The sequence below is a fragment of the Vipera ursinii genome (assembly GCF_947247035.1).
Source record: "Vipera ursinii genome assembly, chromosome: 4".
Classification (NCBI taxonomy): domain Eukaryota; kingdom Metazoa; phylum Chordata; class Lepidosauria; order Squamata; family Viperidae; genus Vipera; species Vipera ursinii.
In genome coordinates, this window is record NC_139514.1 from 19503220 (window position 1) to 19526579 (window position 23360).

At 39.3% G+C, this 23360-nt stretch overlaps 1 protein-coding gene across 1 annotated transcript in view; it reads left to right on the top strand.

Annotated features, from left to right (window-relative positions):
• Positions 1-9933: 9933 nt before the first annotated feature.
• RNF17 (ring finger protein 17) overlaps positions 9934-23360 on the top strand; it is a gene marked incomplete at its 5' end in the record, with an annotated part of 84463 nt that continues 71036 nt past the window's right edge. The window contains 3 exons of the mRNA XM_083362604.1: positions 9934-9967; positions 10357-10486; positions 12785-12818. Of these exons, the coding sequence (XP_083218730.1) occupies positions 9934-9967; positions 10357-10486; positions 12785-12818 (198 nt within the window). The remainder of the gene's footprint in view (positions 9968-10356; positions 10487-12784; positions 12819-23360) is intronic.

A 23360-nucleotide genomic window follows, 5' to 3' on the forward strand; every position in this document is an offset into this window, starting at 1 on the left:
AATCGATGAAATCAATTACAACAAATTAAATCACAATTAAAATGATTTCACTGGGTCTTAGGGCATTTCTTCAACCCAGAGTTCTCCACTGGAGATATTTGTGACCAGGCTCAACCTACCCTATTTTGGGCACATAATGTGAGAAGGCTCTGCTGGGAAAGGTGAAAGAAGAAGAGGACAACCAGCAGCAAAGTGGATGGACTTGGTTACAGTGGAAATGTATGCACAATTGAAAGACCTGAAGCATCAGGTTAGGAGCAGAGCATTACAGAGAAAATCTACATGGTTAAGAGTCATCACCAGCTTGATATCATTTAATCAGTTGGGCATATCTGCTTTTCAGTTGACCATTTCAACTTTACAATCTCTCCAAAGTAGTCTGAAGTGACTGAAGCCAATGAACTTGACTCCTGCCAGTGAAACTCAAAACACTGAGAACATAATGAAATTAAACTGTTTTCTCCCAATTGACCAATAACAATTTTTAACAAAAATAAACATTTTGAATATTCTTTTGACTGAAGATCTGTGTGCCCACAGTTAAAAAAATGACAATAAAGGTTATCTTATCTTATCCCTGCATTCATAACTCAATACATGTGCCAGTATTTTGATCAGTTGCAAAATCATCATCATTATCATATCATCATCATTACCAACCCAGCAGCCGCAGCATTATCATCACCATCATCTGAACAATTCTAGTGGGGGAAAATTGCTTGTCTATCAAGTTACCATGTCTCCTTTTCATATCCCATTCCAACTTCTACAGATGCATTTTCCCCAGTGCCCCTAATCATAGGTGCAGTGGCAGTTTAAGTGGAACAGGAGAGATGCTAATTTCTAATTAAAATGCATATTGCTTAGATGGCAGGACTGAAATTTGCTATTTTTACCACTTTCACATCACTGCTTTTTCTATTCCATTTCAAGAGGACTCAAAATACCCCCATCGCCTCTATCCACTATGCCAAAAAAGAAAGACCAATACACAAACATACAATGGACACAGCTTGGTCATTTGAAAGCCTCTTTGTTCCCTGGTGAAAAGGAGAATAGCCAGAATTCTTGCCAATTTCACCCCTGCTAAATTAAACCAGCATCTGCTTTAGACTTCTAAAGCAACTGAAGCATAGGAAGAGGGGTGAGGAAACCATCTTCATTGCTGCACAAGGAAAGGCATCCTTTTCATTATTTGGGTTAGTCATCAGCTAAAATTGTAATACATTAAGTCCATAGCTGCTTTGGCACCAAATTCTCATGCAGAAATGCCTTTAGTTCAAACATACTGAGATGTAGATACAGTACAGCCTCTCCCTTAGACAGCCAGATGGCTCCAACCAGAAGGCGATACAAAATTGGCTTTTCTCACAGACTGAAGGATTGGGTTGTGAATGAAGATAATGTGCCTCAGCTTTTGTATTTTTCACTTTGTATGCATTATGTTTGTTTGTATCTGTTTTTGTTGTTTTTATCGTTTTGTATGGAAGCCTCCAAGAGTCATTTGCTTAAGATCAGTGGCCATATAAATTCCCTAATTAAACAAATAAGTAAAATAAGAATATAATCATGAAAAAAAGAAAACACTAAAGTAATTTCGTAGGAATGAGTTAGTCTGGTGTAGTTAAGGCATCAGGCTAGAAACTGTTTCCTCAGGCACAAAGTCAGCTGGGTGTCTTTGGGTCAGCCATTTTCCCTCAGTATTAGAAGGAGACAATGTAAAATTACTTCTGAGGAACTGCCATGTCTCCGGGCAGTCTCTAAGAACTGGGCACAATTGTATGGGGGTGTGTGAAAGAACAGTAAAGTTCAGGAATATAAAATAAGCAGAAGAACATGAGTTTGGGAGTTTGTTTTTTGTGTTTTTTTTTAAAAAAGGGTTCACTAGAATAGCTATCACTTGAAAATCTTCTCATAAGTATTTTTACACGAGCTGAATGAACTTCATGTCTATGAAAGGACAGACTTTTAAAAAGTCAAAGGTTGTTGGTTCAGCTGAAGTAAGAATGTGCTTTTTGTGATCCTTATCCTCTTGTTTTTACGGCCACCTCCATGGGTGTCACTAGAGCTCAAGTCTCTCTCAGATTAGTGTTACTCTGTGGTAAGAGGGGCAGACAATAAATCTGATAAATGAACAAACAAATAAATTCTCACAACAAGCTATTGTTCCAACTGCAGACATTGTAAAAAAGAAGGGCAGAATCAAACTTGGTTAGGCTCAGCAGCACAGAAATCATCCCTTATCCTAGCCAACTTCCTCACCTTTCTATATTCAGTCTCTGTGAGGGAAAATATAGCTGATCTGGCTAGAAAAAGATCCCCAGTCAAATCTGAGAGTATTGAGTGTTGGTTTCTTCATAGCTAAGTGTGGAGAAGAACTAAGGAACTGAGAGGCAGGAAAAGTTTATTGCAAAACTGAAGTCTTGCAATTTGAGCTTCTGGCCAGCAGACTCAGAAGTAAATCCCCTTGGCTGCCCATTGCAGATACTAGTGTGGGGACTCTGAGGTATGGCAATGCTCTAAGAATCAAGGCTTCCATTAACTATGCCAGTGTCAAAGGGGTATCTTTACCTCATTAGTCCTAAACAATCAAAAGCAGCCTTAGAAAGCATAAAATATATTAGGCTCCGAATAATAAAATTATACAGTTCTATAGGTCTGTGGATGGTTCCACCCTACATTCGGAAGGGACTTTGGAGGTCTACTAATATAGCCCCATGCCAAGGGCAGGAATCCTCAAGCCATCCAGATAAATGGTTGTCAAACCTTTGTTGAAAACCTCTAGTGAGGAGCAAACATGAGCCCAGGAAGTCAGCTGCTTGTCAGTAACTCATTCCCTTGGAAAGAAATTAAGTGACTGACAACAGACAATAAACAAAGATAAAGTACAGGGATTGATAATGCTATAGCAAATTTCATATTGCCTTAGTTTTCTGCCAACTCAGGGATTGGTGGAGAATATCTTATCGATAGGATAAAGCCAAAAGTCAGCCTAACTGCTCACACAGTGTGCACTCACTAAGTATTTGCATGTTTCTCTCCTGAAAACACCTTTTCCCCCTATGAAATCACAACAACAATTCGACTATCCAAGCCCCTTCTTCAAATGCTCAACCAGTCCATTAAGCACAAAGATTAAACAGGTTCTGAGCACCTTCATTTAAAATAGGAAATGTTGAATAGATTTGTATCCATTTAACTTGTTTAATTTCTTTTTCTTCCGTTCAGACTTGTCTGATTGTTGAAAATGACCTGTAAAAGTCTCTGCAGTTTTGTTGGCAAGGTTTTTCACTGCCTCCTTCCTAGAACTGAGAGAAAGTGAGCAGTGACTAGTGCAAGATCACCCAGCTGTCTTTTGCCAAAAGCAGGACTAGAACTCACAGTCTCCCACTTCACCTGAAGCCTGATGCCCACTTCACCTTCTAGCCTGATGCCATAATGACTCTCAGTTATTTAATTAATACACCTTTCATTTGGTGTAAATTAAATTACATTTAGGTATTTTTTTTCTGGACCTGCCTTACTGGTTTCCTGACTAACTATTCCTAGGGCCACTTGAGACCCTCATCTTGAAAAATTTTAAACTAATACATGGGTGTCAAACTCGCCACGTCACGGCACGTGTCACGACATATCGCAACTCTTTTTGCATTGCCAGCAATGGGGTGGGTGCAGCTTCGGTATGATGAAACTAGCCCGGGGGGGCAGCATTTTGACACCCCTGCACTAATATAATAAACCTAACATTGGCCTCTCAAAGTGAGGGTTCATTTAATTGCCATTACCATTAACTGCTTACATAAAAAATATTCTGATGAGCTTTGGCAGATTTTTCCTAACACTTTGTTTTTTAAAAAAAAACTGTTATCCCTTTGTGTGCTGAGTGTTATTTTAGGATTTCGGTGCTAATAAAACAACTTCTCCAATCATGCTGAAGAACTCAAGAAGGAAAAGTTATCTGTTTCTAATTGTTTTCTTATTGTTGGTTTTCAAGATCACATCTTTCCTGCTGATGACTGCTCAAAAATGCCTTCTGAGGGAAAATAATATTTCTACTGTGAGATGGTGATCAGACTGCATGGCAAGATGTTTATCAGAAGAAAAAAATGTTTTGATCTGTGACTTTCTTTGTAGGTGGGGACTTGCCTATGTTAACCTGGATATGATTCGGCATGATGGATTATTTTGCATGGCTTTATCGTGCATTATAATTAGGGACATTTTACTAATAGCCAGTATTTTTCTGCTTTCAGTTAAGATAGAGGAGTGAATGTTATGTCTTCAGTTTTTTTAAAAAAAGCAATCCACATTTAACACAATGTAAGGGATTCCTAATTTATAAAAGTTGTTGTTAATTTGGTCTCATCTCAGGTCACAGCAAAGGCTACCCTGACAATGGTGATGAATTTGTATGTGTCTTCAAAAGAAGACATGGGAGCTTTTTTTAAAAAGAAAAGAAAAGAAATACCAATTTCAATAAAAATACAAAGATATTAAAATGGTACTGTGAATGAAAAGGAAAAAAAGAAAGTGTCCAATCTAAATTTTGTTATTTGCCTCTGCTATGAACAGGACTTGCAAAATTTTCCCTTTGCTAATGTCTAGTACAAATTATTTAAAAAGAAAGAAATAGGAGAAAAGAATCTGAAGATCCTTAATGTTAATCCAGTTATTTGGAATGAAGATTGGATAAGAGGTGGAATTCTCAAAATAGTACAGAACTAAAATAATACAATATTAATACAATAATAGTGGCTAATAAATTCAAATAAATGTGTTAGACCTTGTTGATGGGATTTTTATGAGGAGTCCAACCATTGTTGACTTTGTAGGAGATGATCAAGCTGTGCCTGAAGGAGGCATCAAGCATGTCATCAGTTTGGACCCCTTTCATGTCCATAAGAGATCTAAGTCCAGCCTTCCTTGAATTCCATTGACCCTTATCGCCAATTTGTCTTGGCCATTAGTAGTTCAGATAATAATAATAATAATAATAATAATAATAATAATAATAATAATAATAAGAAGAAGAAGAAGAAGAAGAAGAAGAAGAAGAAGAAGAAGAAGAAGAGGAGGAGGAGGAGGAGGAAGAAGAAGTTGGAAGGGACCTTGGAGGTCATCTAGTCCAACCCCCTGCTCAGGCAGGAAACCCTATACCATTTCAGACAAATGGCTGTCCAGTCTCTTCTTAAAAACTTCCAGTGTTGGAGCATTCACCACTTCTGGAGGCAGGTTGTTCCACTGCTTAATTGTTCTGTCAGGAAGTTTCTCCTTAGTTCTAGGTTGCTTCTCTCCTTGACTAGTTTCCATCCATTGCTTCTTGTCCTGCTTTCAGGTGCTTTGGAGAATAGCTTGACTCCCTCTTCTTTGTGGCAGCCCCTGAGATATTGGAACACTGCTATCATGTCACCCCTCACCCTTCTCTTTGTTAAACTACACATACCCAATTCCAGCAACCGTTCCCTATATGTTTTAGCCTCCAGTCCCCCAATCATCTTTGTTGCTCTTCTCTGTACTCTTTCTAGAGCAGGGGTGTCAAACTGCCGGCCCGTGGGCCAGAGCGTCACGGAGAAACCGCGCCCATCCCATTGCCGGCAATGGGAAAAAGTTCCGATACGTTGTGCGATGTCACGTGATGTTGTGAGTTTGACAAGTCTGTTCTAGAGTCTCGACATCTTTTTTACATCATGGTGACCAAAGAGAGTTAGCATGGAATGAACTTGTACTCATTTGAACAGCCTTGGTTCCTGATTGCTTGTGCCTGACACTTTTTGCTTTTAATTCTCCTGTGTCTATCAGTCTTTCTTTTCTTTCCAGAAAACATAAAATGGGAGGAAGGTATTAGCATTTCATTTCATTTATTTATTATTTTATTTTATATTTTATTTTATCATTATATTTTTCCAGGAGCTCTAGAAACTCAAGGAACAGAACAGAGTTTAAAACTCCTTTCTTTTAGGCTCCCCTATTGTTAAGCTGAATGAATATATTGGCTTCTGATGTTCCTCTCCAGAATCTCTCACTAGTTTGGGGAAAGTTGATATTTGGGAACAAGCATCTGTGGGTAGGGAAGGCAGAATGCACCTGTTTATTCCTTCCCCTTCAGAATGTTGTAATCAAGAGTATATAAGAATCAATGTTAGTCTTCTGTATTTATTACCTTTCTATTGAACCCCTGATGTATCAAAGAAATGACTTTCAGGAGCACCATGTCCCAAGATGTATCCTTATTATCACACATAATAAGTTTCTTGTAGACTGTAATCAACAGAATCAGCTAAATATACCCAGTTCTGCCTGCTGATAAGTATATATCCCCTGCTATGATCAGGCATAATATCTGAGGCCAGGAAGAGATAGGAAATTTCTGGAATTGCCCAGATTTTAGAACTCGAAACCATCAGGAAGGGCTTTAATAGGTTTTCCATTTTAAAATTGGAATATTTATAGGTACTGCTTCTGGGGTGGGAGGGGAATGGATTTGGAAATGAAAATAAAAACAAATAAATTGTGTTGCAAACTGCCCTCCCACTTTGCATACATGTATACAATGAACAACCCAAATATGAAAAGGCACACCATGTGTCTTGATGTATGGTGCATAACGTTTTATTATCATCGTGGTTGAGAACTGATACCTATACTGACCATTTTCTGCAGGAAAACAAGTTGCAAACACACTAAAAATCCCAAATAAATCATGATTTTATTCTTTGTCCCTTAGATGGTGTGCATTAGTCAGATGAGATCACTAGCTAGAGAATAATAGTTTTCCAGATGTACAAGAAACATGTTGGCTCTACACACACACACACACACACACACACACACACACACACAAACAGAGAGAGAGGGAGGGAGAGAGAGAGAGAGAGAGAGAGAGAGAGCATTACAGTATATCCATTGGAGTTTTTTGCAAGTAATAAAATATGTGTTTGGAGATATCTGTTTATTTTAATAATAGTTCAGTAATACTTGCTCCTTCAATTTGGGAATAATTGTCATGATTAATTTACTGCTGTACATTTATTGGAGTCTACTAAAAAGAACAGATGAAAGATGGTCTAATAAGAAATATGCTTGAAACAAATGAATTCCACAAAATGTATTGTATTTGGATAAAGCATCTGATTAGATCATGATTTATTTTACTGGTTTATAGAACATGCATACCAAGTATTGTCATGGTTCTGTAAGCCCAACATCCCGCAAATGTTGAATTGTGACCTCCTCCTCATTGGCTTGGATAGAGTTGGAATATTAAGGAAACTTGGAGAACTGTGTGGGGAAATCAGTAATATATCACCATAATAAGGAAGAGAAAGCTGGACAGAACACACAAAGTATTATCAGGCATAGTTGACCAATGGTCCTGGCTAATAAATTAATGCTTAGCAAAAGTCTTGTAAACATGAAATTAATATCTTTATTTCACATTTTATAACTTTTATCTACAATAGTTTATTTATTTATATAAAAAATTTGTAGAGTAATGCTATCCAGCTGATATGGCATCTGGAGTTCTGACATGAAGTTCTGGGATTTTTGCCCATTGTATTATTTTATTCTTTTAATTGTGGCATTCAAACTCAAAAATTATTCTTCCCCATTAAAATAATACTAGCTATGGTTAAATGCTATCACATGGCTTCAGGCAGCCCACAAAATCTCTTATATTGTGAAATCCTTTAAGTCTGATGGTAATATCGCTGTCACATATTGATAAGAAAAGAGATCCATTATACAAAGCATATATTTTTAATTCATTTTTTATATAATAGTGCAAAGTATTCTGATTTTTTTAGCTAATATGTAATAAGTGAAAGATACAGTTAGGTACAGACTAATGGATAAATTATAAAACTTTAAAAGTGGAAATAATATTCTCAGTTTTTATATAAAAATACTTCATGAAATCACTGACTAACTGGCTGGGTGATTTCTTGTAAAACAGAACAAGAGTGTCAAATGAAATTTATATGCAATTCCTCATGTGCAAATCGGTATCTTATTGTTTCAGTTGCCCTGTCAATTCTGAAAGAATATATCATAAAATACCAAAAGTAATCTCAGGATTCCAACTACTTTCATAAATTTTACTGCCAAGGACATTTTGTCTAGATACAACCAAAAGATAAAAAAACAGCATTAAGCAGAAAGTCAACATTTATTACAGGCAGTGAAAAACCATGTTAATATTTAAATGCTGATGATAAGATCTGTGGCAGGAAAGAATTCCACAAGGGAAATTGGTATGGATTCTAGCAGGACTTTTGCAAGATTATGGCACAAATCAAATAGCTACTGTAAATAACTATAATTCCGTGCACTGTGTTAGATTAGTCTTCCCCATACTAAAGCACGAGAATTCTGAGAGTTGATTTTGTTTGGCGTCATGGGAAAAGATGAATTGGCATGATGTGTATTACTGTAGTCATGACAAGTAAGCAATCCATGGCTTACCAAACATGTTGACCAAATAGAGTTTTGAATTGGGAAGGATTTAGTACACCTATCTCCTGATACCTCCCCCACCAAAGATTGCTGGGTAACTATGCACAAGAAGAAGAACTGTCAGCTTGGTCATAGAATAATCAACACAATGACTATTGGAACTCTATTGCTACAGGGTATTACAACCAGGGCTTTTTTTCTCATAGAACGCTCAGAACGGAGTTCCAGCACCTTTTATGGATGGAACCTTGTAGGGAGGGCAAGGTGGGTTATATGACATGTGTGAGTTCCGGCACCTTTTTCTTTTACAAAAAAAGCACTGATTACAACAGAATCTTGGAAGTCTGTCAGACTATCCCTCTGTCCCCTATTATACCAAACAGAATCAAGAAAGAGTTATTTTGAGTTTTTCCCCAGACACTTTCTCTTTTTCCAAGACCAAGTTGTCATTTAATGGTTCTTACCTTTCTTCCTCACTGTTCCACTGTTCTACAGTATATGTAGCAAATCATTATGCCTCATTACGCCTAAAAAGACTGTGGTTTATTTTAAGTTTCTGTTTGTTCTGACCAAAAAGAGAAAACTGTGCTGCATTTCCACAACACAGCATCTTAAAATAACACTACTGCGGATGATTTTTAAGTGCTTTTTAGAGACAGTAGTAGCAAGCAATATATCATCTAAGTGCAGAACCATTGGTTAAAGGGAGGAGAATAATGTGTTTTGGATGGAGGGGTGTCAGTTGACCTAATCAGCTAGCCCGTAAGCATTTAAATTTAGCATTAAACAAGAGATTAAAACTATGCTGTGTGTATGTCAAAAAGCATTTATTGTCCCATTTCATAAACCTCCAAAAAAGATGAGCTAGAGGAAAAGAGTGCGTGAAAAAAACCAACGTTCTCGGTAATAGATCTCTTTGCCAAGGTTTGAATACAGGAGACTTTCCTAAATACTGATTGACAGTAGAGACCCTACCACCAGCCTGATTAATGCAGAAGGGCTAGCAATATTATGAAACTTTTTGAGTATTCTGATGAAAGGCTCATGGTACTAAGCAGACACTGAACGTGTCTGCCATAGGAGAGTACCTAGTGAAACAAACAAGTTTTGCATAACATTAACATATATTGTAAATAAGATAATAGGTAATAAAATATTAAGATTAACTTGTTTCCCAGTATCCGTTCTTCACATTGAAATGCATATGTATATTAGGACATTCATTTTGCTTTAATAGTGTGATTAGAATGTGTCTACTGATATTGATTGAGCAGCATTAATACACTATATCAGGGGTGGCGAACCTATGGCACATGTGACACAGGCGGCACGCAGAGCTGTCCCTGTGGGCACTTGCATCAAAACCCAAGAGGGAGGTGGGGCCAGGCTGCCCTGCCCCCTCTCCATGTGCTCCTGTGCTCTTGCTCTCTTTTTCGCTGCACTGTCAGGGAGCAGCTGCAAGAGCTGGGCGGATCCGGGATGGATGGTGGAAGCAGCTGCAGCACAAGTCCAGGTAAGCCTCTGGAGGGATTTCACGTGCCCCCCCGGGCCGATCATTTTACGATGCTCCAGCAGCCTGATCAGAGGCCTGCAAATTGGTTCTGCTGCCCAAATCTAGGGCTGCAGAGTGATTTCGCTCCCACACACACACCCGATTTTGCAGGCGTCCGACGCCTGGACCAGGTCACTGGAGCATTGCCTACTTGGTGGCCATGCCCCCGGCACCCAGCAATGCATAAGTGGGTTTCTGGTTGCAGTTTGGGCACTCAGTCTCAAAGAGGTTTGCCACCACTGCACTATATGAATGAAAAATGGACCATTTTATCTTTATCTCTCTTATCTGCAGTAAAGAGTGAGCGGTAAATTTTAAGATATATTTTTTCTTTGTTCTTTTGGTAACAGATCCCACCTATCTCCATCAAGGTCATCTTCTCTACTCTCCACATCAGTCAAGCCAACAGCCTATAAACATTCATTTTTGTATACGAGACTTTATTACTAAAGAGGAAATTCTGGCAGTCACCTTCAACAGGTGCCTTTCTCTTAGATAACAAAGCAGACTTCATCTGGGTAAACTCTTAACTTGGGGAAGTAGTGAAACCAAAGATTGGTGAAATAGAGGCCAACATATTCTGTTTAATCTCAACTGAAGATTTCTTGAAGAATAATGTGGATGCCATTAGCTGCTATAAGCAGAAGAGCAATGTGAAAAGTACAACTTCCCCAAAGGATGAGAATGAAGACAGCTGGCAACACATCACCTTAAGAAGTAAAATTACTACAAAGCAGGTCCTCTTCCTGTGCCATGGCAATTGATTCTAACCTCCAGTCTCAATTTTTACAAAACTGCAAAAGTCTCCCCAACCTCTATCCCCGCTCCAGCCCTTGAAGTTACAAAAGTTTTTCTTGTTCATTTGAATGCCTTTAGGTTTCCAGGTCCTGATGAAATAAGCACTGGAATAACGAAGGAATTGGCATCATTACATCAGCCTGTCCCATCCAATCAGGCAAGGAAATTACACTACAGACCCCTTCAGTTAAAGAACTCCAACTGGTGGAGTCCAGGAAGAGAGCCTTTTCTGCTATTAGCTCCACCTTGTGGAATATTATCCCCCAGAAGTGAGGCATGCCCCCACTTTGTTGGACTTCCATAAAGCAGGGCTTTTCAACCACTGTTACGGGTACCACCTGTGGTACATTGGCACCTGGCAGGTGGTATGCGACCATCCTAGAAAAGTGGTAACGGGGGAGGGGAATGAGCTGAAACAGTGGCAGCACCACACAAACCTGAGCGAGAGATAGCTGGAGCTGCAGGGCTGTCAGGGCTCAGCAAAAGAGCCAGAATCAGCTCCAGGCTCCAGCTAGAGCTTGGCGCTGATCCTGTCACTTCTGCTGAGCCCAGAAGAAGTGCCGATCAGCTGGAATGTTGCAGCATCTCCAGGTACTTGTGATTTACATTCAGATGCTTGGCAACTGATTCATATTTATGATGGTCACAGTGTCCCAGGGTCATGTGAAGCCACCACCCAGCAGACGGGGGGAATAAAAACCAAATATCCCCCATCCCACCCCCACTGCCAATCCTCATCAGAAATGCTCACAACAATGAAAATCTCGGACAGGAGGAAGAGCACTGCCAGGCAGACAGGCAGGCGTCTTGCTCAGCTGTGCCTTTTGGGGGGGCACTTTTTTCAGTGCTACTGTAACTTCAAAGAGTCACTAAGTGAACTGTTGTAAGTCGAGGACTACCTGTATTTCATCACTTTTTTCCTTTTTTTGTCATCAGATTTTTGACACCTTGCTAGGTGACTGGTGGTACTCGGATGTTGCCATATCCTAAAAGTGGTACAATGGGTGAAAAGGTTGAAAAGCCCTGCCATAAAGGACTTAAAACATGGCTCTGTGGCCTTGCGGGGGGGGGGGGGCTCAGAGGAGCATGCAGTCATGAAGCTGGTGCCTTGAGAGCCCTACCTTCACCTTTTAACTAATTTTTACAGTACATGTAAACCATTAATTTAGTGGCCATCTGAAGTTACAACAGCACTGAAAAAGTGACCTACGACTATTTTTCACACTTACAGCCATTGCAACATCCCCATGAACACATGATCAAAATTCAGATGCAATATGTGTGATGGTTGCAGTGGGGTCATGTGATCACCCTTTGCGACCTTCTCACAAGCAGAGTCAACGGGGAAGCCAGATTTACTTAAAAACCATGCTACTAACTTAACAACTGCAGTGATTCACTTAACAACTGTGCCAAGAAAGGTCATAAAATAGGGCAATACTCACTTAACAACTGTCTTGCTTAGCAACAAAAGTTTTGGGTTCAATTGTGATCATAAGTCAAGGACTACCCATATTTAACCATTCTTGCCGCCTTCCAAATTTTTATTTTTTATTTCTGAAGGAGAGTGGCAGTTCAAATATGTGAAAAACAAACCAACAAATAAATAAGTTGTCAGGATCTCTGGCAATTATTTTCAAGGAATCCTACAGAACCAGGGAAGTGCTATTGTTTTGGAAAAAGAATAAATGTGATTCCCCTCGTCAAGAAAGTGGGAAAAGGGGGTGGTGGTGAAGAGCAGGTTCATGAATTTAATATGAAAACCAGAAAGACAATTAAAGAAGGCCACTTGTATATTTTTTGAAGACAATGCCATGATTGCTATTAGTTGTCATTATTTTGTCAAAAATAGGCAATGTGGGGGGGCAATTCTCATCTCCGTTGACAAGGTAACTAATGAGCAAGGATTATTTTGTGTTTATAATCTGACTTGATTTCAGTAAACCTTTTGATAAGATCTGTTTTACATATTCCCTACAGGGTATTAAACGTATTTGGAATGCGCTATGATAAGGTGGGTCCATAAGTGGCTGGCTAAACACTTTCAGAGAGTCAGCATAATGTCTCCACATCAAACTGAAGGGCAGAATCAATGTGGTCCTGTAGGGATTTCTCTTAGGGTCAGTATTAGTCCATATTTTGATTAATGATGTGGAAAAGTGAATTGAGCTACTTATTACATTTATAGATGTCACAAAATTGGGAAGTCTGGCAAACACCTCAGAAAACACAACAAAATTACAATCTAATCTTAACAGATTGGGCTGAGAAAAGCAAGATGTTCTTGAAGAGGGAAAATGTGAGATACTGCATTTAGGCAGAGGGAGATATATGGCATGCAAGATGTGAGATTCATGGATTAAAGCTCTACACTGGAAAAGGAATTGGGTGTGGCCACTGACCACAAGCTGAACAGGAGACAACAGCTAGAAAGGCTAAAAGTTCTAGGCTATATCACAAAAAGCATTTTGATGATGATGATAACTTTATTGTCACTTTGAATGTACACCAATCGGCATACATCAAAATGAAATTTCGTTGCATACAGTTCTCAAAGGGTCACCACCTCCAATATATACTCCTTGTTCGGGGCCCGCTCAAATTTCACATTGTCCATTTTAGTCTCTAGGGAGTGAACGATGGCAAACAGGACAGATGGAAATGGGGCTCCATGTGGATCAGCCCTCAAATTCGCTTGTATTCTGACAACCTCGCCTTCTTTCCTTTTTCTGATCCTGACTCTTCCACCTTTTCCTTAAAGAGGCCTTGCTTCTTTTCGCCCCTGGAGCACGCTGCTGCCGCCGCCACCAACTCCTCCAAAAGCCTCTCTCTCTTCCTCTGGGCCTGCCGACAGCCTCATCCAGTTCCTTCGCTCCATAAGCTCCAGGTCCTCTCCTCCTCTGCCTCCTCTGGAAACAGCCCTTTTCTCAGATACTTGTGAAGTCCTTATTCTCTTCTACTCTGAATTGGTCATATCATACCTGGAAAACTATGTACAGTTTGGGACATTCTAGTAGGATATTAATAAATTAGGAGGGTAAATGTATTTCTTAAAAAGTCTACATTCTTTTAAAACTCCTAGATATATTTTACAAAATAAGATAAGATGTACATGTAGGATTTTATTTGTTTATTATTTATTTATAACATTTATGTAACCGCCCATATTATAACAAACTCTGAGGGCTCTCAAATAAAAAAATATTAAAATTAAAATAACATAAAAATAATACTAAAACTATTAATACCAAAACCAAACTCCAAAACAGTGAAAACCAAAACCTGATGCAAGTCAAGCTTCTGATGTTCTGTCACCTCATCTCATCCCAGCACTTGGGGGAGAAAGCCAGGTCTTCAGTGCTTCTTAGAAGGCTAGGAGATGGTGAGGACTTGCCAGACTTCAGGGAGAAGAGTATTTTGTAAAGCAAGGGTGCCATAGACCACGGCTTTTCAACCTTTTCACCCATTGTACCAGTTTTAGGATATGGCAACATCCGAGTACCACCAGTCGCCTAGCAAGGTGTCAAAACCTTGATGACCCAAAAAAAGAAAAAGAAAAAAGTGATGAAGTACAGGTAGTCCTCAACTTACAACAGTTCACTTAGTGACTGTTTGAAATTACAGTGGCACTGAAAAAAGTGCCCCCCAAGCCACAGCAGAGCAAGACACCTGCCTGCCCGCCCGGCGGCGCTCTTCCTCCTGTCCGAGGTTTTCATTGTTGTGAGCATTTCTGTTTAGGATTGGCAGCGGGGGTTGGGTGGGGGGGTATTTGGTTTTTATTCCTCCCCCTCTGCTGGGTGGTTGCAGCAGGTTTTGGTCACTTCACATGACCCTGGGACACTTTGACCATCATAAATATGAATCAGTTGCCAAGCATCTGAATGTAAATCACAAGACCCTGGAGATGCTACAACATTCCAGCTGATCAGCACTTCTTCTGGGCTCAGCAGAAGTGCCAGGATCAGCGCCAAGCTACAGCTGGAGCCTGGCGCTGATCCTGTTGCTTCCGCTGAGCCCTGACAGCCCTGCAGCTCCAGCCATCTCTCGCTCAGGCTTGTGCGGTGCTGCCACCGGTTCATCTCATTCCCCTCCCCTGCTATCACTTTTTTAGGATGGTCGCGTACCACCTGCCAGGTGCCAATGTACCACAGGTGGTACCCGTACCACAGGTTGAAAAGCCCTGCCATAGACAAGCCATGCTTCCTAGCTCTGATAAGATGGCAAAGTTTAAAGGAAGGGACTAGGACCATGCCTACTCTATCTAACCTGGTGTTTCTCAACCTTGGCAATTTCAAGACATGTGGACTTCAACTCCTAGAATTCGCCAGCCAGCCATGGTAGATGGGGAATTGTGAGAATTAGGAGTCCACACCCTCTCTAAAGTTGCTGAGGTTGAAAAATACTGCTCTAATGTGATTTGTCTGGATGCACTTTAATATGGCTCTGTTCACGAAACATGTGAAGTCAGAAAAATAAGCAAAGCAAGTAATGATTGAGTGTGTAGTGCTAGTTGTTATGGTTGGTAAGCTTTTTGTTTATAGTTTAGCATAGTATATCAGCATTCCCATTGTGTCTTACTCATTCATCATGGGCAAGCAAAAAGGGTGCGAAACTAATCATCAACAGACAACAGCATTCTTTCCTGCTCTATCTGGAGATGCCAGAAGTTCAGTATGGATTTTTCTGCAGAGAAATCATGTGCTATACAAACTTGTCAATAATGTGTTCTGTTTATCTTAACTTTCAACCTCAATGGGCCTCCTAGCAGCTTAGAAAAATACTGATTATCATTAAAAATAAAATAAAAAAATGAAGACAGCAGTAAATGTAAGAGAAAATTCTCTTATAAGAGGTCATTAGGAATAATATAACTTTGAGTTGCTGCCTTTAGAAAGGATAAGAGAAATAGCTCCTGAGGAAGATGTTCAGAACTGGAGTACCAATACATTTAAAATGCTCTGATTGCTGTCTTCGTAATTTCTGAAGTTATCTGGGCAGGCTCATTTTAGCAAGTAAGCTTTTAGATTACAGATAGTCCTCACTTACTGACTCCCTCATTTAGCAACTGTTCAAAGTTACAATGGTATAAAAAATCAGCTTTGTGACCAGTCCTCATGTTTATGACAGTCACATAAATGGGTGCTTCATAACTGTGCATTTATGACCATCGGAGTGTTCTGCAGTCACGTGATTGCTATTCAAGCTCTTCTCCACCAGTTTGCAATAAGTAGAGTTAATGGAGAATGTGGACATAAAATCTTAAATTTCGGTCATTTGATATTTTATATATATAATATAAATAAAATAAATTCAATTCTATCAATTTAAATTTCTAGATGAATCTAATATTGTCATGCTCTATCCATATAAAAAAATAAATATTCAGGAGATATATATATATGTACGTGTGTGTGTGTGTGTGTGTGTGTGTGTGTGTGTGTGTGTAAATTTTTGGATTGCTAACAAAGAATTAAAGGGAGACTGATATGGCCATTTCAAACTCATTTGTTCTCATCAGTCAGCCACACCCTTCTGAGATTCAAACCTGGGCATTAGGCAGTTGTTTTAACCTCTAGGCCACAGGCTCTTTCTCGCTTTGTTAGCTGCATCAGGGAGGAAAGAAGCAAGGGAGATATGTCTTAATTCTTTTTTAGCAATCCAAAAATTTACACAAATAATGAGTGTCGCAGTTGCGACTACCGCTTGTGGACGGCCTGAGTTTAGGCTGAAACAGGCAATGATCATTATTAAGAAGTAAGTGCTTTGGAACTTATGCAAGTGTGAATATAGCTTCTGCGACATAAAAATAACATTATTTTATTTCTGTGTGAGCTTGAAAAGAAGGGGTGTTTTTAAAGTGTTAATTTATTAAAGCAGCTGTATCTTTACTATCATTTTTATAGTATTGCATCTTTTTAAAGACTTATGCCAAACCCTGACAAAATATGCTACTTCTTTAATGAGTAACAGAGATATGTTCATACAGGTTTTTATATATATAATTTTTGAAGGGTACATAGTCCTGCTAAATATAATAGCTTCAGTCTGAAAAACATGTAGCCATTTAGTAAGAACATAATACCTTTTTTGTGCTAATTCTCTGAACTGTAGGAGTACTGCAGGTGGTCTGTGTGTGGGACAGAGAAGAGGGAAATAATATAATATAATTCAATGTACTGATTACGTATTATATTATTGTTAAATTATTTTTGGCAATGTAGTTTATTTCATGAACTTCCTTATGTAATATAATAGTCTATAAATTGAAATAGTGTACTGTTCTTTAACATTAAAATGAACCTTTTTTTGCATATCCAAAGGTTAAATGAGGGCATACAAAAATGTATTGGTAGTCTATGCTCTAGAGAGTAGGAATACTAACAATAGTTTGCTTACTCAATGATCCATAAATCTTTCAATGATTATGTAGCAATTTCCATAAAGAAATATTGGAAGTCACTATGTCATTCTGTCAGGAATGGTTAATAAACACAATGGTTAATAAATACAACATTCTGAGCCAAAACAAACAAATTGAATTTCAGCTTAACCTGATGGCCTAGTTCACACGTTATAACATGGGTTGTTTGGATTTGACTTATCTATTGGTTTGTCATACTGTATTTTCCGGCGTATAAGACGACTGGGCGTATAAGACGACCCCATACATTTCCTGTTAAATTATAGGGTTTGGGCTATACTCGCCGTATAAGACTACCCCTCTTCCAACGCACACCAAATAAAAATTAAAAAACATCAGATTTGATTTTAATATGGTAATTTTAATTCAAATGCTTATGACATGCAGGTGCTTAGTAGGAAAACTGTCACTTATAAACATAAGGCTGTTTGTCATCAAACATGTAAACATAAAACAGTGCAAGTGGATTAAACTATAATAATAATAATAATAATAATAATAATAATAATAATAATAATAATAATAATAATAAGAAGAAGAAGAAGAAGAAGAAGAAGAAGAAGAAGAAGAAGAAGAAGAAGTAGTTGTTGTTGGAGGGGACCTTGGAGGTCATCTAGTCCAACCCCCTGCTCAGGCAGGAAACCCTATACCATTTCAGACAAATGGCTGTCCAGTCTCTTCTTAAAAACTTCCAGTGTTGGAGCATTCACCATTTCTGGAGGCAGGTTGTTCCACTGGTTAATTGTTCTAACTGTCAGGAAGTTTCTCCTTAGTTCTAGGTTGCTTCTCTCCTTGACTAGTTTCCATCCATTGCTTCTTGTCTTGCTTTCAGGTGCTTTGGAGAATAGCTTGGCTCCCTCTGCTTTGTGGCAGCCCCTGAGATATTGGATCACTGCTATCATGTCACCCCTCACCCTTCTCTTCGTTAAGCTACACATACCCAATTCCAGCAACCGTTCCCTATTTTCCTAATTCACTTTTTCACTTTTCCTAATTCACTCTAAAGCTTTCCCTGCGTAGAGCCTTAAATAACACCAGCTGCCTGCAATTAGTGCAGGTTCGCATCCCACCAGGCTCAAGGTTGACTCAGCTTTCCATCCTTCCAAGGTAGGTAAAATGAGGACCCAGATTGTTGGGGGCAATAAGCTGACTTTGTAATAATGCTGCTTGGGGGGGTGGTGAAAGCCCTAATAAACAGGCATATACACAGAATGAAGGCTATTGCTAAGCACATTGATTTGTGCTTTAAATTGTAAGCCACCCTGAGTCTTCGGAGAAGAGCAGGATATAAATGGGATTTTTTTAAAAAAAGACCAAATGGGAGATCCGCTCCAGGTTTTCCAGCCAGCCCGCCCAGTTCCTGAGTCAAATGTGTCCTTAGAGCTAAGCCGCTGCTCTGGCTGCTGCCTTCCCCACCTGCCTTTCAAGTTGGGATATACTACAGTTGCTCTTCAACTTTAGAAGGAAAGACGCCCAGACCCCAGCCTGTAAAAAATCACAAACTGCAGCTTCTTCTCCAATTGGTCCCGCTTTCCCTGCGCAGACTAAATGGGAGATCCACTCCAGGTTTTCCAGCCAGCCCTGTCCCTAAATTTTCAGCACCCGGTGTATAAGACGACCCCTGACTTTTGAGAAGATTTTCATGGGTTAAAAAGTAGTCTTATACGCCGGAAACTACGGGTATTCTTGGTAATCTTTGTGATCAGTCAATTTGGGGCCATGGGAATCAACTTGAGATGAGATATGATCTGAACAAATAGGATCAGCCAAATTTCAGAACTACATGCGGAAACTGAGGATCAGAGAACAATCAGAACTACTGTAAAATACCAATCGAATTTTACTGATTTTATTTGCAGCAATAAGTTGAAAATAAAATTTCTTAGCAAATGGTCGAATCAATATATAATAAGACCAGGAAAGCCATACCTTCTTCATGTTTTCCCACATATAAAACAAGACAAAGGTCACTTCCAGTGATGACAATTGAATTCTATACAAAAAACTCTCTTTTTATGACCCTGTAGGCCCTCCTATTCAGGGGCAACTGAATGGAGCTGGGTATTTAGAGGCTGAATGCCCTTCCTGATGTCTACATGGAGTTTGCAGCAGGAGAGAAACATGTGCCACTGCCTAGAATTGAACTCTCAACCTTCTGAATGGCTGGGGAGCATCTTCACCACTAGGCCACCATGCCGTTCTATATCCAGGACTGAAATCTTACTGAAAATAATAACTGTAAAATTATTTCTCATTTCTCCTTGAATTCTCTGTAACTGGTGCACACTAGATGGCAGCTGTCCAAATGGCTGGAGCCAGAAATGATTTCCTCAGAAGTGAATTCACCTCTTTCAAAGCAATGGTATAATCCCCTCCCTCAGAGAAGCATCAACCTCAAGGAGTTTCTTCTATCAATTCATGTCTGGAGACCTTTTGTACATCAAGATGTGTGACAAGATTAGATTACAGAAAGGCCACTTGAGGAGAGTCTCATCCAATGCCTTCATCACCTTTGCATTTCAGACCATAAGAAGTTTATGCCATGAAGTCGCCATCAGCCATGTTATCAGTGATAGCCCCAAGTCAAGATTCTCAATAGCACTTTTTCTGAGTAATAAATTTTAATAAAAGTCATATAAAATTAGTTAGTCAGGAAAGATTTTACTGGATTTCTTCTGATTTGAGGCTACCAGAGATAACATGGCTCTCCTCCAGCCATGATTCACTCAATTAGCCCAATTGTTTGGTATAGTGAACCTTTAGCTAATTCCATCAGCTCAGCTCATACAACATGCTAGATTAAAATGCAACTGAAACTCTAAGTCACTGTGTCATTTGAACACACCAGTCAATGAATAGCTTCATATTTTACCCAAAGCAATAATGTTGGTAGCTTTTTCTATTTGTGATTTAGCATGTTGTATGAACTTAACCCATGCACTTTATTCATGAAAGCACAGCTAAACAAACCTTAATTTAGCACAATATGTGAACTTAGGTTATATATTAGCTTAGTATATGGATGCCAAAACTTCATGGTCCAATTATATTTATATAGCATGTTTATATTCTATTGTTTCATTCAGCCTTGGAATTATGGGCAATATACTCTCAATGCATCTGGAGGGCTGAACAATTTCAAGGGGACATAATGCCTGACTAGACAGATTTTTTTTGCCTGATCCAGCACAGCTCTTATCGTTTTTAATTTATTTTATTACTCCTTCTCACTATACATCAGTTTGTCAGGCAATACGATTTACAAAGGCTGTGGCAATTTTCCACAAAAAAGTGATGGAGGCATTCTTTTCAAATCTGCAGCGTTCTGTACTAGAGCACAGAATACCTTTTCTCCACCCTGATGCCTTCCATATGCGTTGGATGAGCTAGCTAGTAAAACCAAAAGGGATTGAAGCCTTCAAAAAATTCAGCAATCTGGAGTGTACTAGACTGAGAAAGGTTTATGCAGATGTTATTCTGAACATCCAAAAGCCTTAAAAACAGAGGGATAGAATCAAGATCGCATGAAGTACTAATACCACTTTACAATGCCTTGGTAAGGCCACACCTGGAATACTGCATCCAGTTTTGCTCACCACGATGTAAAAAAGATGTCGAGACTCTAGAAAGAGTACAGAGAAGAGCAACAAAGATGATTGGGGGACTGGAGGCTAAAACATATAGGGAACGGTTGCTGGAATTGGGTATGTGTAGTTTAACAAAGAGAAGGGTGAGGGGTGACATGATAGCAGTGTTCCAATATCTCAGGTGCTGCCACAAAGAAGAGGGAGTCAAGCTATTCTCCAAAGCACCTGAAAGCAGGACAAGAAGCAATGGATGGAAACTAGTCAAGGAGAGAAGCAGCCTAGAACTAAGGAGAAACTTCCTGACAGTTAGAACAATTAAGCAGTGGAACAACCTGCCTCCAGAAGTGGTGAATGCTCCAACACTGGAAGTTTTTAAGAAGAGACTGGCCAGCCACTTGTCCGAAATGGTATAGGGTTTCCTGCCTGAGCAGGAGGTTGGACTAGATGACCTCCAAGGTCCCTTCCAACTTATTATTATTATTATAAATTGTCTCCTTTTCTTCAGGAGGAGGTTGAAAAAAGTCCTCGGCTACCAACTGTATACATTTTTACCTACTTCAGAATTTGGAAGAATGTCTCCATGATAAACTGTATAGTTACTCACCACAACAGCCATTTTAGATTTTTCATTGTTTTATAGTGCAGAATTATTATTCTATTACCTGCAGTTATCAGAACAATTTGCCAGGTATTAAAAAGCATCTTAAGTGTAGGAATTCAGCAAGCTGCTCAGACTCTGGCCACTATTGTTCCTAGCCAAGAAAATGTCCATCTTAATAGGCTGAAAGAAACCAGGACATTCGCTAGCTCCATCAATGTTATTTTTAACAGCTGCTTTCTGCTGTGCCCTCAAATAGGGACCAATAGTTTTCTGACTTAGCCTCATAGACCATTCTTCATTTGTATATCTCCATTACAGGTAGTTATGTATATTTTTCCATCATCTCACCCTGCAGTAAAAATTGCAGTTTCGTTGGGGTTCTTTGTATACATTATACATATGGTGGTAAGACACATTCTTCACTTACACATACAGAAGAGAAATGCACAGTATTACAGTCGCAGAGAAGTGAGCCTGCTGTGCAAAACATTATTCCCTATTTTAAATGTGCCAAATCTGAAACAGCCGTTCAAGCAAATTACAAAGGAGTTGTTTTGTTTGACCATCAGGAAGATTTTTTTCCCCCCAAGGATGGTTTAGAATGAAAGCTCCTCCCTGGAAAGGAGCCATTTCAAATGCATCAAAACTCTTATCTGAACAGCTGTTAGCAGGTAATCTGAAGTAAAATGCAAATGCCTGATGGCTTAAGTTGCGTGATTTTGTTCAATTGCAATTTTCTGTTTATTATAGAAAACAATTATGGGGAAGCTTATAGCTATTATATTGAACACCTTGGTTCTTATCTTAGTCTACCCCTCCCACTTTGAACAGATACCAATAATAAATCAGTAACACATGGGCTTTGTTGTTGTTAGTTGCGAAGTCATGTCGGACTCATTGCAACCCCATGGACAACGTTCCTCCAGGCCTTCCTGTCCTCTACCATCTTCTGGAGTCCATTTAAGCTCACACCTACTGCTTCAGTGACTCCATCCAGCCACCTCATTCTCTGTCGTCCCATTCTTCTATTGCCCTCAATCTTTCCCAGCATTAGGCTCTTCTCCAGTGAGTCCTTCCTTCTCATTAGGTTTCCAAAGTATTTGAGTTTCAACTTAAGGATCTGGCCTTCTAAAGAGCAATCAGAGTTGATCTTTTCTAGGACTGACCGGTTTGACCGCCTTGCAGTCCAGGGGACTCGCAGGAGTCTTCTCCAGCACCAGAGTTCAAAGGCCTCAATTCTTTGGTGCTCAGCCTTTCTTATGGTCCAACTTTCACAGCCATACATTGGAACTGGGAAAACCATAGCCTTGACTATACACACTTTTGTTGGCAGGGTGATGTCTCTGCTTTTTAGTATGCTGTCTAGATTTGCCATAGCTTTCCTCCCCAGGAGCAAGCATCTTTTAATTTCTTGGCTGCAGTCCCCATCTGCGATGATCTTGGAGCCCAGGAAAATAAAATCTGTCACTACCTCCATTTCTTCCCCATCTATTTGCCAAGAATTGAAAGGGCCGGATGCCATGATCTTGGTTTTCTTAATGTAGAGTTTCAAGCCTACTTTTGCACTCTCCTTCTTCAAAGTTGGCCCTAGTTGCTGAATAATGAGTTACTCATACTAGAAGAAGCTGACTTCACTCAGACTGAAGGAATATAAATGTGCAAGCATTTTTTTTAAATTAAGAAGAAACACAACCCAAGGATTTATAAAAGATGAATAAAATGAATTATCTGTTCAGATAATTTAATGATGACTATAGTATAAAAACAAATCCCTGAATGGTAAATCAGAGAAGTAGGGGTTTGTTGCTGATTTCACTTTACACATATTGCAATCAGTAGCATGTGTGTACATGTCCTCTTTGAAGAAGCTGCAAAGTATGCCATATAGATCATAGTTTTCCAATATTTGGACTTTTATCCAGTGTTTATATTAAAATATAAATCATG